The following is a 20,631-nucleotide window of genomic DNA, read 5'->3' as shown; positions in this document are numbered from 1 at the left end:
TCTTTTCTCGATTGAGTATTAGTTTTTGTTGTACATATAAATTATTATAATCACTGAATACATAGTTAGTGAAAAATTATCACATTTATTAACTGACTTAATAATTTGCAATTATACAAATAACAGTTATCCAAGAACATTTAAAAGCCATCTCTTTAAAGTTAATCATGACATTGTCAAGTAGAATGACGTTCTAGTAATGTTTACATATCCATACCAATGTGAATTTTACTATAGTCGGTTCGCTAAACTCAGACACAACTGGCTAGTAATTTCAGTAGGTAATTTTTTTGTTTTTGGCCAATTTTGCCAAAATTGGCAAAATTACTAAGTATTTGGTAAATATTAACTATTTAGTAATTATTTTTTTGCCAATCTTACCAAATTGGCAAAATTACTTACTAAAATCACTAGCCAGTTGTGTCTGAGTTTAGCGAACCGACTATACACGTAATTTGCCGTGTAAAGACAGAAAAAGTAGGGATAGCCGTAAACTATTTGCGAATTATGTACCGATGGCCTTAAGGCATAAGAACAAAAGGTATATATGTATGCTCAACATCCTAGATGGCAATAGTTTTAAATTAACAGACAAACTAATAATTATGAGTGCGCAAAGATAGGAAAGAAATAGAGAGATTAAAGAAAATTTGTAAAAATAATTATCAACTTTAGCGAGATTTTTTATTGAAGATAACAGTCTGTTTGCGTTTACCTGGGTGGTAATTTATCTCTCTCAGTCAAGATCATAACAGCTGATCCAACAATTCCAGCACAAGTAAGAGCGTATCCAGGATTTTTAGCTTTAAGTTGGGCAACTATACTTTTGTTAGGAGGCGTAGTATACTGAGCATCCTTATCCGGTAACTTCTCCTTCCATCCTTCACCGTACCAAGTTATCTGGAACATACACTGTTCTACGATCTTATCTTCGGGCCATTTGTCTTTGCTGAATAGACCGGTTGTGAATAGTCTAGGGTACTAAAAGAAAAATATATGTTTAGTAACTTGGAAAAAATGGAGACACGTGTTTTTTAAGTAAGAGTTACAAATTTTGAGAAATTATAAGTGACCTTTCATAGTCGATCTTGAATTTCTACAAATTTAAAATGATTAATTACATCTACCATCTACCTATATAAATAATTACCATTGTAACTTTAATTGACTACAACATGATAAGACCCCTTTCTCCCTTGACTCTATTGTGGCTTCCATCCTAAGCTACAGTCTTAGCTGTTACCATAATGGACCAACATCTCCATTGACGCCAACATTTACATGTGAAAACTATAATCCACATAGAAGACTTACTTCTTAAAGAACACATTACATACATACCTGGAGCCTTACCTCCAGATGAGAGAGTGTAATGATACTGCCATAAGTATCATTTAACATTCTTTATGTTTAATAAATTAATATGATTAGTTAGTACCCACAAACTTTTATTTATTTATTTATTAAGCTCAACAGGCCTATTATGCCTAGTGCTAAAATGTTTAATTTCTTATTACATTTTATTTTAGTCTTATAAATTTTATTTAATTACACTTTAGTCTTTTTATACACTCCTTCACCACCTCCCCCATCTCCTTCTGTCCAATGTTAATTCTTTACATGTCTCAATGTTACTTTTTTTAGGTCTTCGTACACACTGTCCTTCCATCTTTTTCTTGGCCTGCCTTTCCTTCTCTTTTGTATTGGCCTTCGTGAGAGTACCATTTTTGACATTCTTTTACTTCCCATTCTCTCGATTTGACCCAAATATCGTATTCTCTGTGATTTGATCGTCGTCGTGATCGTTGGCTCTTTATATAGTTCTTCCAATTCTTTATTGGTTCTTCTTCAGCACTGACTTTCTATTTTTCCACCGCCATATATATTGCTCTTTGCATTTTTCTCTCCCATCTTTCTAAAAGGTCTGTTTTTGACTTTTTTCAGCACCCATGTTTCGCATGCGTATGTTACTGTAGGTCTGATAACAGTCTTATAAATTCTGATTTTTGTTTTTCTTGATACGTATTTGGATTTCATTAATGTGCGTAATGCTCCATACTTTTTATTTCCTTTAGCCATCCTTGCCTTTATCTCCCCTTCCTCATGACCATTTCCATCTATTTTGGCTTCCAGGTAATTAATTTCCGTGGCTCTTTTGGACAAGTATGTTTTTTCTACATCTATTTGTACTAAGATGTTATTTTCTTTTTCTTTATATACTTTGTATACTTTGTCTTTTCTTCATTTATTTTAAGTTCCAATTTTTTGGCTTCTGTTATTATTCTATTTTTCTGTTTTTCATTAATTTTTGTAGTTCTTTCTTGCTTGTTGCTAATAGTATCAGATCATCTGCCAATGCTATGCATTGGTGGCCGTTTTTAAATATCGTTTCTTGCATGTTTATTCTGCTTTTCCTGATTATTCCTTCCAATGTCAGATTGCATGCAGTTGTTGATAGTGAGTCTCCTTGTCGTAATCCTTACTTGGTTTCAAACTTTTTGGATGTATACCCTTTCCACGCTATTTCGTTTGTTGTGTTTTCTATCGTCATCTTTACCATCCTGACAATTTTTCATCCCATAAACTTTTATTTGTCCCTGCCAAATTTCTCATTGTCCAGGTTTGCATTTAAGACCTATATCTGAGAAAGAGCTAGTCTAAACCCCAAAAATCTAAAATTGGCATCCAAATGTCTTATGTAGTCTGGTAGAGGTAATAACTCCAATATTACACATTGGTTAGATTGCTACAAAATCTTGACATTTTTATATGCTGCTTGTTTGGTCTCCAATATTGATCAAATATATCTGCTATACTTACATTAAGTAGAAGATATCTGCCACACCCACATTGAGCAAAACACATCCATATAAAAAATCCTATAGAGATTCCTATCAAATGAAGTGTACTTTTAATATTAATGAGGGTTTCAACTTGTACCGGACGTTTGTTCTCATGTTCATATAAATAAGTTTGTGACTTTCTCATGACTTGCTTATCCACTGCAGGATATACTAGTGACCACCCGTCTATTACTTTGGCATGATGAGGGAAATAGCTGAAACCATAGAAAACCAATATTAAGTCCGCGATAGACGGTTAAACATTTGTTCAAACTACACTTGAGATCAAAACAATCGGCCCAAAAGTAAGATTTGAGATTACAGCTCCTCTTTTCATGTAAAAATTATGAAAAAAAATATGTACTGGTCAAAGATTAACTTTATTATTGAACTTACAATAACTGTTATTGCTTTATTTGGAAAACGCATTATAAAAATAATATGCAATACGAACAGAAATTACTAAATATTCATCATTGGAAGAACCTCAAGAGAGACGTTATTTTCAGTACAGTACAACCTGCCATATCCGGACCTGTCATATCCGGACCTCCCCATATCCGGACGGTTCTGCCGTCCGGATCTACCGAGAAAGGCAGTCCTGCTGTTGGACAACGCACCCTCTCATCATGACCTAAAAGATGGCGAAATAATGTATTATAGAATCTATAAAACGTGTCTATCGACGAAAGTTGTTGACGGCGTTGATTACTGGAATGTATGAAGAAGAAAACGTTTCAGAGACACTATAAAAGAAGTGGTCACAGAAGTGGTCTTGATATCCGGATTTTTTCATATCCGGATCGGTATGTCGCCACATTGATCCGGATATGGCAGGTTTTACTGTATTTGATATTATCGCTCCTTCTCCTGATTACACTTTAAATTGATTTCGCATGGATCGGATGACTTTTCTAATAAATTCTTGAGACATTACTTCCCACTCATCGTTAATTGACCGGGCTGTATCGTCGCCCCCGCTAGCGAAATTATTCCGATTCGATTTATTTGCACAAACTTATTCAAAAAGACGTCCTTATAAACTTATAATTCGAAACCAGATTGATTTTTTACTGATAAACGAACGATACAGAAACTCCTTAAAATCTGTTAAGGCTTACCCAGGCGCAGATGTCTATTCAGACCATAACCCTCTAATAGCGCAAATGAGTATTAAACTAAAAAGATTGGAGCAGAAAACAAGAGCAAACCAGATAGACGTCAGCCATTTATGTAACCTGGAGGTAAAGGAGGAACTGCAAAGATGTATTAATAATAATTTGAAAATACTTCATGAAAAAGGAACATCTCAGCCAACGAACAACATAGATAAAAAATGGCAAAACGTAAAAATGGCGACATCAAGTCCTGCGAAGGAAATTCTGACTAAAGAAAAACCAAAAATAAAGCAAAGATGGATGACTGATAAAATCCTTCTTCTCATGGACAATCGGAGAATAACGAAAGGAAAAAACGAACAAAGGTATAAACAAATACAGAAAGAAATCAAAAAAGTAATCAGAATAGCAAAGGAAGATTTTTATAAAAGAAAATGTGAAGATATAGAGCAATTGCAGGCAAAACATGATATGTTTAACATACATAAAAAAGTGAAAGAACTTGCAGGTACACAAAAACGTAAGCAGCCAAATACCCTGTATAATGTCAACGGAAACATAATAACAGAACTAGAAGAATAGTTGAAGACATGGAAAAACTATGTTGAAGAATTCTTTGCAGATAATAGACAACAATATGAACTAAGTAACATACAAGGAGACGAAGGTCCAGAAATAACGGAAGAGGAAGTAATGTACGCACTAAAAAAATGAAAAACGGTAAAGCCCCAGATCCAGATGAAATACCAACAGAAATCCTTAAACTGGTAGAAGAAGACTCGATCCACATTTTAGTGGAACTTTTCAATAGCATTTATATATCAGGAAAAATACCACAAGAATGGCTTTTATCCACCTTTGTTATTATACCAAAAAAGATGAATGCCAAACAATGTAGTGATTACCGTACAATCAGTTTGATGAACCATGTACTGAAAATATTCCTGAAAATTATACACACTAGAGTACACAGAAAACTGGAACAATGATACCCAGTTTTGATTCCGAAATGGACTCGGAACAAGAGAGGCGTTGTTTGCACTGAACGTATGTCTCAAAGATGTCTTGACATAAATCAAGATGTATTTATGTGTTTCATAGATTATAACAAGGCCTTTGATAAAGTGCGGCATGATCATCTAATCAGACTCCTGGCAGAAAAGAATTTAGATAAACGAGACATCCGACTAATAGCAAATATGTACTACAATCAGAAAGCAGTAGTGAGAGTAGAGAATAATACCACTGAAGAAATTGAAATAAAGCGAGGTGTGAGACAAGGGTGTATACTGTCACCAACCCTGTTTAATCTCTATTCCGAAGACGTAATGAATAGAACACTCTCTGAACAATCCATAGGTATTATAATAAATGGTGTTAGATTAAACAATCTGAGATTTGCCGACGACACCGTTCTGATCGCAGAAACACTTGAAGAGCTACAGACATTGGTGAATAAGATAGCAGACTGTAGCGAAGGATATCGACTATCTTTGAACATAAAGAAAACTAAACTTATGGTAACATCGAAATCAACACGAAATGTCCAAAATTTATATTTACACAATGAAATTATCGATCGAGTTAGCAAATACAAATATTTAGGCACTTTTATAAATGAAGACAACGATAGCTCAGCAGAAATCAAAATAAGGACAGAAAAAGCCAGATCCATATTCACTAAAATGAAGAGAGTGTTCTGTGGAAGAGATTTGAGCCTTGAAATGAAACTTCGCCTGATGAGATGTTACGTACTTTCTGTGCTGTTCTACGGAATGGAGTCATGGACGCTGAAAAAGATTGATACTAAAAAATTAGAGGCATTTGAACTGTGGATGTATCGCAGAATCTTGAGAATATCATGGACGGAGAGAGTCACAAACGTCGAGGTCTTGAGAAGAATGAATAAAGAAAAGGAAATCATATTTACGATCAAAAAACGAAAACTGCAATACTTGGGACACATTACAAGAGGCGAAATATATGAACTGCTTCGAATAACTATGCAGGGGAAGATAGCAGGAAAAAGGTCCATAGGAAGAAGACGAAACTCCTGGCTAAAGAATCTAAGGTAATGGTATAGCTGTAGCAACAACGAATTGTTTCGGTCAGCAGTTTCGAAAATACGTATAGCCCTGATGATCGCCAACCTTCGGAACGAAGATGGCACTTGAAGAAGAAGAAGATAAACTTATAACATATCCACGGGGTGCCGGGCGGTGCCGTGGTCAAAACAATTTTTTTTTAACAAATTCACAAATTTTTTTTTCGAACCAATATTTTTTTAGATAATTTGGGTCATTCTGAGCAAAAAGGACAGAAGACCTTTTTTGTTCAGAATGACCCAAATTATGTAAAAAAAAAATGTTTGAAATGAAAAAATTATTTTTGTGAATTTGTTTAAAAAAGAATTGTTTAAACAATTTTTCGACCACGGCGCGGCACCGCCCGGCACCTTGTGGATATGTTATAAGTACCTCTTTTTGAATAAGTTTGTGCAAAAAAATCGAATCGGAATAATTTCGCTAGCGGGGCCGACGATATAGCCCGGTCTATAAGAGCAGCTCTCATTTCCATTATGGTCCCTGGAGCATGATTTATGTCCCGAACCCTTCGTTTACGCTCATCCCAAACATGCTCTATCTATTGGATTTAAGACCGGGCTAAAACGCAGGCCAAGTTATATATTATTGTAGCTATACCGATCTCAGTTAGATAGGCGGTGGTGACTCGTGCGGTATGGCATCGTGCATTATCGTGCATTCAAATAAAGGCACCACCAATAAATTCCGCTTAAGGAACCATATGTTTCTCCAAAATATCTCTGATGTAACGATTCTTCGTTAAACCTCCAACCATGCACGAAAACCAACTCAGTTTTTCCATTCATGAGAATGCCTGCCCAAATCATACAAGAATCGGCTCCATATGATATATTTTCTCATACACAATATTGAGCAAATCGCTCTCCTGGCCTTCTATAAACTCTACGCCTCTTATCGTTGCAATGTAGACAGATCCTGCTTTCGTCGGTGAATAATACCTGACTCAATTGATAGTCTTACCAATCCAGATGTTTGCGAGGAAATTCTAATCGCATTTTTCTTCTGGGCTGCAGTTGGCTTGGGACTAGTAGCTGCCCTTTAGGTATCACGTTGGCTGCCTTTAGTCTCCTCCTTACTGTCCAATTGATGTTTGGTTTGAGAACATGACCCATCTGCTATATGTATAAAAATAAAAATAAAATATTTTAGGCTCTACTTTTAAAGAAACAACTTACTTTACTCTCAGCTCCGGTTGAAACGGAGCAGGTTTTCTGCCAGGAAACATTCGTTCCTTTAACCTTCTGAACTGTGTACCATGCTTCATTCCATGCACAAGACTGGCCCAAGTGCCATAACCTACTGCCAACCTACTACTTTTATCTTCTTGCCAGGCTTCCAAATATGCTGTTAATGAATTAAGGACACCATCGAATTTTTCTTCGAGGTAAGATAGTCCCAAATCTGTAGGAATGCAGTCCATGCCGCATGTGGTTACCACATAAACACCTACAATGAACATTATTTATTATATGGACTACAAGCAAAATAATCCTATCCACCGTAGAAATGAAAAGTGTCGACTTAGGACTCATCCTGTTATTTTGGTCTAAATTTTATCTGGATATATTTTGACCACTTTTTCATTGACACTAGCTTAATTCTCCTAATATCACTAAATCTTCCATATCTTTGCATAATTATTCACATCTGATCTCGTACCCCCAATTCCTTGATCTTTTTTAGTGTTATCACTTCTGGACCTCGATTTTTGACCCTTCGCTTCGTTATCGAACGTATTCGCTTCGTATCTGTTTACTGTACAGATAGCGAATGATCGATAACGAAGCGAAGGGTCAAAAATCGAGGTCCTGCGGTCTTCATGAACAGTTTTCTTCTGAATAATTTTCCTATAATTTTTTCTACAAATGTTTGTATTAACTTTATTTCCTTTCCCGCTAAGTTTTTTTACAAAAATAACATCTATACTGAAAGCTGATTCGAAGAAAAAGCTTTACTGCTTTTTCAAAAGAACTCTCATGTCTTATGGACCATCAGGTTTTAACATAGATCTGTTCTGATTTACAATAGCTTCATGTGTGCTGTACAGATCTAATAATTGAACTATTTGTAGTTACAAAAAAGAGCTTAAAGTTTTTGTCCCAAAAAGAGGAGTAAAAATCATATTCCTTTTTTTATACAATTTTTTTTTCGCACAAAAATTTTTTGATACATTTTCTGTTATTTCGATAAAATATAGATACATCTAAAAATTATAGCTAACCTCCTTTTAAGTGCATTCTCTATTGATAGACGGAGAGCTAGAGCCGAAAAATCATCGTCATAAGTAATATGGAGTTTTTCCTGTGAAATAGGTCCATTATGTATTGACAATTATAACCCCTTTTAGGCTCACACCTCAGTGGTTACAGGAAGTAGCAATAAGGGATGAAAGGGGAAAGTTAGTGCAGTCATTAAAGGTTTTCACCTCCTATTTTGTAAAACCTCCATCGATTTGTATGAAAATTGGTGACTAGTTAGAGCATGCCTCAAGAAATAAAACTGTTTTGTTGCCAACTTGCACTTTTACCCTGGTGGTGAATACCACCCTACCCTCGGGTGAAAACAATTTTATTAAAAATAACCCCACAAATCGATAGAGGGACAAATTTTAAGTAAAATTTGTTATATCATGTTATTAAAATAAATCAATACTTTTTGAGTTATTAAAGATCAAAGATATGCATTTAATATGCATGTCTATTTAAGAGCATATGCGAAGTTACGGATGATAAAAAGAACATATTAATTAATTGTATGTTAGTAAAATATTATTTCGATATTTAATTGAATTTTTTCTATCAATATAAACTGAATATGTCCAGAAACTGGGGTTGTCCAATAATGGATACATTTGACATATTCGAATACACTTTATAATATTGAAATAAATTTATAATATTGAAATAATATAAAAATAATATTTTAGTAACATACAATGAATTAATATGTTCTTTTTATCATCCGTAACTTCACGCATGTGCTCTTAAACAGACAAATATATGATCTTTAATAACTCAAAAAATATTGATTTATTTTAATAACATGATATAACAAATTTTATTTATAATTTGTCCCTCTATCGATTTGTGGGGTTATTTTTAATAAAATAGTTTTCACCCCCGAGAAGGGGTGGTATTCACCCCCAGGGTAAAAGTGCAAGTTGGCACCAAATCATTTTTATTTCTTGGGGTATGGTCTAACTAGTCACCAATTTTCATGCAAATCGATGGAGGTTTAACAAATTAGGAGGTGAAAACCTTTAAAGACTACACTAACTTTCCCCTTTCATCCATTATTGCTACTTCCTGTATCCACTGAGGTGTCAGCCTGAAAGGGGTCATAATAATAATTATCAATATTATACAATAGATACATTTCACATGCCAAACTCCATATTACTTATGACTAGGGAGCGGATTTTATGCTAAATGCATATTGCCTGCATATTTCGCATATTTGAGAACTTTACCAAATTTTGCATATTTTTAAAAAAACTTGCATATTATGTGTCTATTTAAACACTTTTTTGTCCAAACGAAAAAATTCAAAAAATTTTTAATTCGACACAAAATATTCCTCCGCAAATGCTGTCATATCTTTTCGAGAACTACCTGAAGTCGGCTCATTTACTACCTTTTCGGTTTTTCTTAGAAAACACCCGATCTTCACCCACAAAGTGCGTATAGTACGCCGTCATAAAATGATTGTATGATGTTAATTACACAATTTTTAAAAGAATATTTACATCTCTAAACATCGTTTTACGATTCTCTAACGGAAATTTAAATAAGATCCCGTAAATCAGTAAAATTAGTCACATTTAGTCGGTTAATGCGAATGTTTAGTTTTTGTGTAAAAATACTTATGTTTGTGAACAGTACAATATGCCGAAAGATTCTAGCCAGGTTTATTCCCAGATCAGAACCTATCCCCAGCTTCTTTGCACCAATGGAAAATTATTTTGCAAAGCATGTAGTAAAATGGTGAGTTTTAAGATTGCTTTCTTCCTCTGTTTTCTTTAGTAAATAATCTTTCGCTGAATCCTCAACATTTTAAGTAGTTTAAACAGTAAAAAAAATTTTCTTGTAGCTGGCTGTATACCATTAATTACAAAAATTGAAGAAAAAGATCTTCTGTGTAAAAGGTATATTAGTTTGAAAACCCCAATAAAGGGCTGCATTAACATACAGAACGTTTTCGCTCTAAAGAGAGCATCATCAGTGTTCTAAGCAAGCTCTACATGCTAAGCCACCAAAAATACATGGGTTAAAACCCTTAAAATTCCGACCAAAGGTCTTACATTGGCATATTATTTATTAAACCCTGGCGATGGGTGAAATTTAAAAGGTATACCTCAAGGCACCATATGACTATACCACAAGCATGTGGGTGGTTGAGTTGATTTATCTGTCTTCACAAAGAGAAAGGTGAAAGCCAACTCTTTCGTATGTGATATTTTTCGTAGACCCCATCTCAGCGAACATTTTCGGTTACAGAACACGTCGGGATAGAACTACATAAGTCAAAATGCAAGAAAATGAGCGAATCGAAAGTTGATCAGTTACCCATGGACAGTATACAATCGTTGATGACTTCATCCAATGAACAATATAAATTTAAATATAAATTTTAATATAAAAAATATAAATAAATATATATTTAATATAAAATATAAAATTTAAATATAAATTTAATTTGGAATTATGCGAGGCGATGGTTTGTGCAAACATACCTTTGAAAAACTGTAAAAACCCATGTTTAAAAGTTTTTTGGAAACATATTACAAGAAAAGTGTTCCCGATGTAATTACATTGAAAAAAAATGCGTACCTCAAATTTACAACGATACCATAAAGAAATCAAGAAGATAGTGGAAAATCGATACATTTATTTCATTGTAGATAAATATGTGATTTCTGAAAATGCGCATTTTTTGAAATTATTGTGCATATCTTGCGCATATTTCGTATTTTTTTACTGCATGTGTATGCGCATATTTCATCAAAATTGTTCGCATATAAATCCGCTCCCTACTTATGACGATGATTTTTCGGCTCTAGTTCTTAGACTATGAGGTTGGTGATCAATATGGCAAATTTCTCTCTGTTCTGGGCTTGATGAATTAGTCATTTCCTGTTTTGTGGGTCCAATCTCTGATGTTTCGTAGCCAAGATTTGTTTTCCTTCTATATCCCTTTTACCTTCGATCTTGCCTTCTAATATTACCTGGAGCTGCTCAAACTCCCTATGCTGGTCCAGCTTATCCTTAACATTCGGTGGTAGGTACATTCACATTTCGAATGAATTCAATTTGTTGACGTCATACTGTTTTAATGTTCAGGTCTCACAACCATATAGTAATAGAGTCTACACATAACACCTTAGTGTTCTTAATCTTATTGTGACTGATAGCTTGGTGTTACAGAGCATTTTACGCATGTTCATGAAACTAGACCTTGCTATGTCAATACGTCTTCTTTTTTAATAACTTTGAAGGGTGATACCATTTATTTGTATGTTGGGTGTAATTTGTTCATGGAAATTTTTGTGGAATACCATAATTTTGGTTTTGGAAAAGTTATTGTCAAGCCCTAGCCTGTGACTTTCTTCTGATAATATGTTCATCAATATTTTTAGTTGGTCTTCTGTTTCCGCTAATACTACGGTGTCATCGGCATATCTTACATTGTTAATGATGATTCCATTGACTCTTGCACCTTTAGGGCGATCTTCATAGCTAATAGATAAGTATAAAAATAGAGAATACAAACTTTTCTTACCTTTTTCCTTAGCAGCTTCATGGCAATCCGTAGAAAGTATGTCTACAAATTCTGGTTCAGCCGTAACATCGACGTGATGAGTGCCAGCAGCTATACATGCTTCCACTACAGGCTTCCCTAAATATTTATATGGGCCAACACAATTTATTACGACTCTTGCTTTCTTTGCCATTTGTTTGACCGATTCTTGGTCTTTAACATCTGTCACTATTATTGGTATATTTGACAAATCAGCACCTGGAAAATTAGAGTAATATGGGTTTTAAAATAAGGATAAATTTTAAAAATAAGCTCCAAAATATTGTTCAAAAGTGTTTGGTTGTATCTTAGTATTACAAATGATTATTGTTCTGACGAATAGTATTACAAATTATGAAAAAATCAAAAAATTTCTTTGATTCTCGAATAAAACTCGAAATTGTAGGGTCGACTCTTCTCTATGCAGTTGAGATATGGGCCCTTAAAACATCAACGGTAAATAAATTAAAGGCCTTTGAAATGTGGATCTACCAGAGAATCCCCAAAATTTCATGGACATCGCACACCTTCAAAGACAACACAATGAAAACAGAAAGTTAGAAAAACAGCATACCTAGGCCACATACTGAGAAATAATACTAATACTCTGAGCTAATTAGCAAAATACAAGGAAAAGTTATTTACCTGCAATTTCATTGCTGGAATCGAATCTTATGATTGTATATATTAATAATATAGATATGCAAAGTCCGCAGACAGTGTGCTACTTTTTTTATAAACAAAATGGCGCCCGAAAATCGTGTTTTTTTCAATTTTTGCTCTATAACTCCAAAAATTTTATTTTACACCAAAAATACCCAAATAAAAATTCACCATAATTAAATTCTGCATAGAGACGTGTTTTTCCCGATTTGCTTCAACGATAAATTTCCCCGGAAAATGCGGGTTTTACCAACAAAATCTTTAACTTTCAACTAAAATTTTAGATAAGTAATTGTTTATCAATAATGAAATAACTTGGTAGTATAAAATCTCTTTTTATATACAGGGTGAGTTTTTAGTGCGGGATCGGTCGATAATTCCATTACGGTATCGAATATCGAAAAAAGTTATTTAGAAAAAATGTAGACAATGATATTCTCCACGCTTGGAAAATATGTCCATTTCTACAGGGTGATCAATAACAGCGTGGTATATCAAACATATAATTTTTTAAATGGGACACCCTATATATTTTTTCATATTTATATTCCCCTCATATTTCTTGTTCACATAATATAGGGTTTTGCATTACTTTACAGAGGATTTAACAAGTTATGACCATTTTTATTTCGAAATCCCTATGACATTAACACCCTGTATATAAAAAAGTAATTGATAGACAATAATTTGTTTTATGTTGTAAGATAAACAATATACTGTAGTTTTTAAATTAAGTCCAATTTAAATCATTGATGAATGTTTGTATACAGGGTGAACTACAAAACCAAATTACGATTTTCTCTATTTTTTTAAATGGATCACCCTATATTTTATTTTTCAAAAATATTGTATTTATTATACTCTTTCATTTTTATATAGCATTCCCTATATCTAAACTTATTACTTTCGGAGATATTTTTAGTTTTCTTCAATTTTCAGGAATACATTCAATTTTTCTAGTAGAAATAAGTTGGTATTGAATGATAATTAAACAAAATTATTTTTGTTCAATAAATAACTAACACAAAATATAAACCATAGCAATATGCAATGAATGTATCAATAAATGTGATATTAAGCAATTATCACATTTCCCTAATATACAAGACTCATACAATTCCTACAAAAAAAATATAGGTATCTTGTGTATAACAAAATTACAAGATTATTTTTATTTAATCAACACCTCACACAAAACATAAATCAAAACAATATACAACTAATTTAATAGTTTTTAGATTATTATATCAACAGCATTCTAAGCCAAGAAGTTTTTAGTAACACATTCCTAATTGCAGATTGTGACCCGCAGTTATTAATGATATAATTTTCATATTAAATTTCATTAATATGCATCAAGAAATCCCTACTTTGTTAACACTCAAACTAGGCGATATATAAATGTTTAAGGTGATATTGTTAGAGATTATGTGATTGGTCCACATTTTTTGACGGTTGAGGTTTTTATACGACGGTGCTCCAGTTCTTCCCAAATTGATTTTTTTCAAGTGAGGCTATATAAAAAACCTTGTATACCAGAAGCATCCAACAACGCTTGATGATATGAAAAATAGAATAAAAGAAGCTTTTAATAACATTGACTTACAAAAATGTTAGAAATGTGGCTCGGTCATTTGAATATCGGTTACAAAATTGCATATACGTTGAAAGTGGTCATTTTCAACATTTACTTTAGACTTATATCCTTAACATCACATTAATTGGTACATTCATCAAATTTTGTTATGGTTTATTATTTTTTTGTTAGTTATTTATTGAATGAAAATATTTTATTAATACTTATTTGTTAAGTTATTTATATTTATAAGAATTGAATGTATTCCCGGCAAATGAAGAAAACTAAAAATATCTCAGAAACTAATAAGTTTAGGTATAGGAGATGCTATATAAAAATAAAAGGGTATCATAAATACAATATTTCAAAAAAATAAAATATAGGGTAATCTATTAAAAAAATTGAGAAAATCGTAATTTTGTTTTGTAGTTTAAAAGTGCTTATAAAAATGAATGTTCTACTAAAAAATTCTTGGCTTAGAATGCTGTTGATACACCAATCTAAAAACTGTTACATCAGTTGTATATTGTTTTGATTTATGTTTCATGTAAGTAATTTATTGAATAAAAATAATCTTGTTATATTATTATATACAATACAAAGTTTTTTTTTTGTAGAAAATTTACGATTCTTGTATATTAGGGAAATATGATAATTTCTTAATATCACATTTATTGGTATATTCACTGCATATTGCTATGGTTTATATTTTGTGTTAGTTATTTATCTAATAAAAATAATTTTGTTTAATTATCACTCAATACTAACTTATTTCTACAAAAAATTGAATGTATTCCCGAAATTTGAAGAAAACTAAAAATATCTCGGAAAGTAATCAGTTTAGATATAGGGAATGCTATAAAAAAATGAAAGAGTATATTAAATACAATAATGTTGAAAAATAAAATATAGGGTGATCCATTTAAAAAAATAGAGAAAATCGTAATTTGGTTTTGTAGTTCACCCTGTATACAAATATTCGTCAATGATGTGAATTGGACTTAATTTAAAAACTACAGTATATTGTTTATCTTATTACATAAAACAAATTATTGTCTACGAATTACTTCTTTATATACAGGGTGTTAATCTCATAGTGATTTCGAAATAAAAGTGGTCATAACTTGTTAAATACCATGTATAGTAATGCAAAACCATATATTATATGAACAAGAATTATGAGGGGAATATAAATATGAAAAAATATATAGGGTGTCATATTTAAAAAATTATATGTTTGATATACCACGCAGTTACTGATCACCCTGTAGAAATGGACATATTTTCCAAGCGTGGAGAATATCATTGCCTACATTTTTTTTAAATAACTTTTCTCGATATTTTATACCATAATGGAGTTATCGACCGATCCCGCACTAAAAACTCACCCTGTAGATTATAATTCCAGGAGCCGATGAAAATTGAATGAATAGTTTAGCAACAATTGAATTGTTAATTAAAAATTTACGGTGGCTATGATAACCACAATAATTATGATACATAAGAATAACTATGATTTTTGTATAAAAAGACACTGTACCTATCTAATGTACTTTACAGAATTAAAATTAGACTATTTAAGCGGCCTCAGGAATATTTTAAAATTATTAACAATTTTTTTGCTTTTAAACAAATAGAATATCTCGGGAAATATTAAATTGAATTAAATCATGAAAACGGTATTGTAAAAAAACCGTCAGGACGCTTCTTTTAAAAGAAAAAACGTTTAATTTTATTGAGTGGTTCCTGAGATGCAACCGGTCAAAGTTGACCGGCATTTACGTCAAAGATATAAATAATAGGATCATAATTTTCGAACCATCACCTTTTTATTTGTATCTTCTTTCTGCACACAAATTTTCATATCTTTAAAATAATCATAACATATATTATTATAATAAAAACTATCGATATTACGAGTGAAAATTGCCAAAAATAGCAAAATTCCAATAAAAAATCAGGTTGGAGAAAATGTAATCTCAAAGTTCAAAATCGGTATACGTTAAAAAAATGCATTTTCTTGGCTTTCCATGGAGCAATTTTCTTCATTCTTTTTTTATTCCCAAGTAACTCGAGTAGAGCCATCTAACTAACGCATTATTAAATATCAAACTTGCTTTTGTTTTGTTATAATATATTAATTTATTTGTAAGAAAAGGAAACTACATATTTTTTCCAGTTGTAGACGTTTTTCTAGATAAACTTACTACAAGTTTACCTTTTAACGTTAAAAACACAAATATTCTCATTTGAAAGCTGTATAATTATTTAAACAATATTTATTTAAACTCATTAAAAATTTTGTTATAATAAATAAATTAATTTATTATAACAAAACAAAAGCAACGTTGTCATTTAATAATGCGTTAGTTAGATGGCTCTACTCGAGTTACTTGGGAACAAAAACAGAATGAAGGAAATTGCTCCATGAGAAGCCGAGAAAATGCATTTTTTAACGTATACCGATTTGGAACTTTGAGATTACATTTTCTCCAACCTAATTTTTGATTGGAATTTTGCTATTTTTTGGCAATTTTCACTCGTAATATTGATAGATTTTATTTTAATAATATATGTTATGATTATTTTAAAGATATGAAAATTTGTGTGAAGAAAGAGGATACAAATAAAAATGTGATGGGACGAATTATATATACAAAATGCAGTTTTTTCGTCTAGGACTTGGAATGTCTGGACTAGATCGGATTAAAAATGAAGTAGGTAATACAGTTTGAATACAGTATCTCAAAAATCGTATCAACAATAACTTACTGAATCTAATTATTGGCAAGAAACTGAATTGGCTTACTGAATCAAAGAAATAATATAAAATGTGAAAAACAAGAAGAAAAAGGTTAGAAAAAAGAAAAAATACGCAGCTTGCATAAGGATAGAAAAGAAAATTTTATTTGATAGGTTTTATTAGATTTATATTTCTATATACGTGTAAAATATATTACATTTTGATAAACCTATCTCTTACCAAGTTTCTGTCCATTCGTTTCTAATACTTTCCTCAGCTTCTCCTCCGATCGCCCACTAATTCCCCAGGTCAAGTTCCGTCCATTTTCCTTAGTTATCGTATAAAGATACGGAATGCACTTATTTCCCGTAAATCCACTCGCACCGAACAACAAGAGGTCCAATCGTTGGTCACTCATCATGATAACTAAAGAAAATAATGTATGTTAAGATTATGTATTGAGGAATTCGGAAGATGCAGACAACGTCATTTCAGTTTAGTATGCTATTTGAGTATCAACTGGTTATATACGGCGATAACGTCGAGCGAGGTCATTCTTCGCATCTAAATGAGATACCACGCGATAAAAAAATTAGTTTAAGTTTAAAATATATAAGATGAAGTAGTTTTCAATCCTAATAGCAAAATTAATAATATTGAAAATATCAGAAACATTACTAAAAGATTTTTAAATTGAAAGCTTATTGGTACACTTTCCTGGTGACACCTCCAAGGCTTCTACAATTTGCAAGCACATGGATGCTGCAGTGAAGACAAAGGGAAGGAATTCTACACTATGCAATTCACATCCCCCGTCTGCAGCTTGGTAAAGTTCCAACGGAAAATGCACCTGGTTACTCTACGGAGTAATACGACTATAAAATAAAAATGTATACCATTTTTATTCAGTTGCAATGCGAAGGCAAAACAATCTTACTTTTCAATTAGAATACGGAGCGCAGTCCAGTCCTCTGAATCGCGATTTTCGGCTCTAATTGGAGTCTCATCGGAGAGAACGTAGGCACTGTTCTCCATGTCCTAAATGACCAGCACCGAGAGTTTTTCCCACCCATTGCAACCGAAGTGAAGATATTAGGTGACTAGCGTCATCTGGCAATTGAAAGATGAACTAGTTTTCAATCCTAATAGCAAAATTAAAATTATTGAAAATATTAAAAACATTACTAAAAGATTTTTAAATTGAAAACTTATTGGTACACTTTCCTGGTGACACCTCCAAGGCTTCTACAATTTGCAAGCACATGGATGCTGCTGTCAGGAACAAAGGAGAACGTCAAAACAAAAATAAAAAACGTGGGATCAGAAGTACTAACAAATATAAAGGGATTCGAAGTAGAAAGAGCCTGAAAAGAACTAAAAAAATAATAAAGCTCCAGGACACGACGGACGGTATAATTGTCGAGCTCTTGAAAACAAGCAAAACAGTAACAATCCCTATGCCTATGCCCTATACCAGAGGTCACCAATTAGAGGACCGCGATCCGCATCCGGACAATAGGCTAGTTTTGTGCGGACCGCAGTTAAATTCAAATTATAATGTTTTAAAATTCTGAAAATATTTGGCCATGAAATTGTGTAGTATGTATGCAAAGCAGCTTTTTTAACTTTATTAAAAATCGCTACAGACCTCAACCAACAGATGAATATCTTAACAACTCCCTAATGAGAATCAGTTGCACTAAACTCATTCCAAACTTCAGACAGGTTGTATATTTTTTTACATAGGAAACAATTTGTTTAAAACAAATTCAAAATTACCTTTTTGCCCTGAAAAATGTATTTTAGGTTTTTTTTTGGAAAAATGTAATAAAAAAGGTCTCTTGTCATTTTTCTCAAAAGTTAATAGTTTTCGAGTTATAAACGATTTAAAATCTGAGAAATGCGAAAATAGGCATGCGCATTTTCGAGACTTGGGAAACTCATGTGTAAATAATTAGTGTTCAGGTGGACAAGTGCACAAATTAAAGCTTATTAATTCAATTTCAAGATTCTAAGGAGTAATCGGGGCTTATTTCAATATAGGCCTTTGTTTTTTAATTGTTAATCGTCGCGCGTCGCACTTTATGGTGCGTTCCTGTCGCATGTATACATATTATACATACTTATGTGAAAAATTCTCAACAAATACATACTTGACATTTATCAAAATTGAATAATATGTACATATATTATTAACATCATTTTTTTTAAATAATTCATTTATTCAATTAATTATTACCAATATGCTATTAAATACGCCAATCATATAGTGCGATATGCACCATATAGTGCGACGTGCCGCCGCGGCGGCTTAAAGGTCGAGTGGACGCGCATAATTCACAACTAAAAACAACTTGAATGTTGAAACTTCAATTTAGGCAACCTCAAAAATAATAATTTACATATGAGTTTGCAATCTTATGCTTCTAATTATGCTTATTTTCGCATTTTTCAGATTTTAAATCGCTTAAAACTCAAAATCTATCACCTTTTGAGAAAAATGATAGAAGATCTTATTTGTTTAAGATGACCCAAAAATGCCAAAAACATATTTTCGGGACCAAAAGGTGATACATATTTTGAATTTGTTAAAAAAATTGTTACAAAAATTTCGCCCTGCACACTTCTGATTTGTTTATAGGGGATATTTGTTAGCAAGAATCAGCAAAGAAACCGAACCAGAACAACTAGACACAGGTAGCATTAAATCCAGACCCCGGAAGTGTCTAAGTTTTCGAAACGGACCCTCGAGGAACATAATTGGTGACCCCTGCCCTATACTAACTAGCTATTTAATAGATGTCTCCATAAGAGCAAGATCCTTAAAGACTGGAACGAAAGTCTAGTAATACTCTTACACAAAAAAGGGGACAAATGTGACCTACAGAATTATAGACCTATGTCGATGCTCAGTCAAGTATACAAACTATTTATGAGAATTATTAACAACCGGTTGAGCTACAAAATGGACAATTACCAACCGGTGGAACAGGCTGGCTTCCGCAAAGGATATAGTACAACAGACCATCTGCTGACAATGAGAACATTGATAGAGAAGGCAAATGAATACCAACTCGTATTTCTTGCCTTCGTAGACTATGAAAAGGCGTTTGATAGTATCGAGGTGTGTGCCATAGAACAAGCTATTAATAATTATTACTATTTATTATAGAATAGATTCGAGATATAGACAACTAATACATAATATATATGAAAATGTAACTGTAATAGTATATGCAAATCCCATCCCAATTAAGAGAGGCGTGAAACAAGGAGGCAGCTCCCAATACGTCGGCCTAAAAATGAATATGAGAAAAACAAAAATAATGACAATGACAAACACAGATCACCCCAGACGTATAACTATAAATGGCAGTGAGATAGAAAAGTCCAGGAATATATCTACCTAGGCCAAATCCTGAAACATGACAAAGAGAACCAAAAATCGGAAATTACTAGGAGAACAAGACTAGCATGGGCAGGATTTGGAAAACTTAGTTGGATACTTAAGAACCGCAAAATACCGCAATACTTAAGGAGCAAAGTGTTCAACCAGTGCATTTTTCCTATCATGACATATGGACGTCAAACCTGGACCCTAACCAAGGCAAATATGGATAAACTAGCCACAACAGAAAGAGCAATGGAAAGAGCAATGTTAGGTATACGACTGTCAGATAAAAATAGGAACGACGGGGTAAGATCAAAAACAAAATTCGAGGACATAACAACAAAAGTTGCCAAACTTAAATGGGTCTTTGCAGGCCACACTGCTATACAAAAAGAC

At 32.7% G+C, this 20,631-nt stretch overlaps 1 protein-coding gene across 4 annotated transcripts in view; it reads right to left on the bottom strand.

The window, feature by feature from the left end:
- The window catches only part of LOC114327617 (saccharopine dehydrogenase-like oxidoreductase), a 49,931-nt gene that overhangs the window by 4,748 nt on the left and 24,552 nt on the right, over positions 1-20,631 (bottom strand). For all 4 annotated transcript variants that reach the window (XM_050642027.1, XM_050642030.1, XM_050642029.1 and 1 more), the window contains exons 2-6: positions 17,085-17,270; positions 11,845-12,081; positions 7,242-7,512; positions 2,821-3,058; positions 716-981 (exon numbers count right to left, since the gene is read on the bottom strand). In XM_050642027.1, coding sequence (XP_050497984.1) covers positions 716-981; positions 2,821-3,058; positions 7,242-7,512; positions 11,845-12,081; positions 17,085-17,265 — 1,193 coding nt within the window. In that variant the 5' untranslated portion in view covers positions 17,266-17,270. The remainder of the gene's footprint in view (positions 1-715; positions 982-2,820; positions 3,059-7,241; positions 7,513-11,844; positions 12,082-17,084; positions 17,271-20,631) is intronic.

This window comes from Diabrotica virgifera, chromosome 1 (assembly GCF_917563875.1).
Source record: "Diabrotica virgifera virgifera chromosome 1, PGI_DIABVI_V3a".
Lineage (NCBI taxonomy): Eukaryota > Metazoa > Arthropoda > Insecta > Coleoptera > Chrysomelidae > Diabrotica > Diabrotica virgifera.
This window is presented reverse-complemented; position numbering and strand designations above follow the sequence as displayed.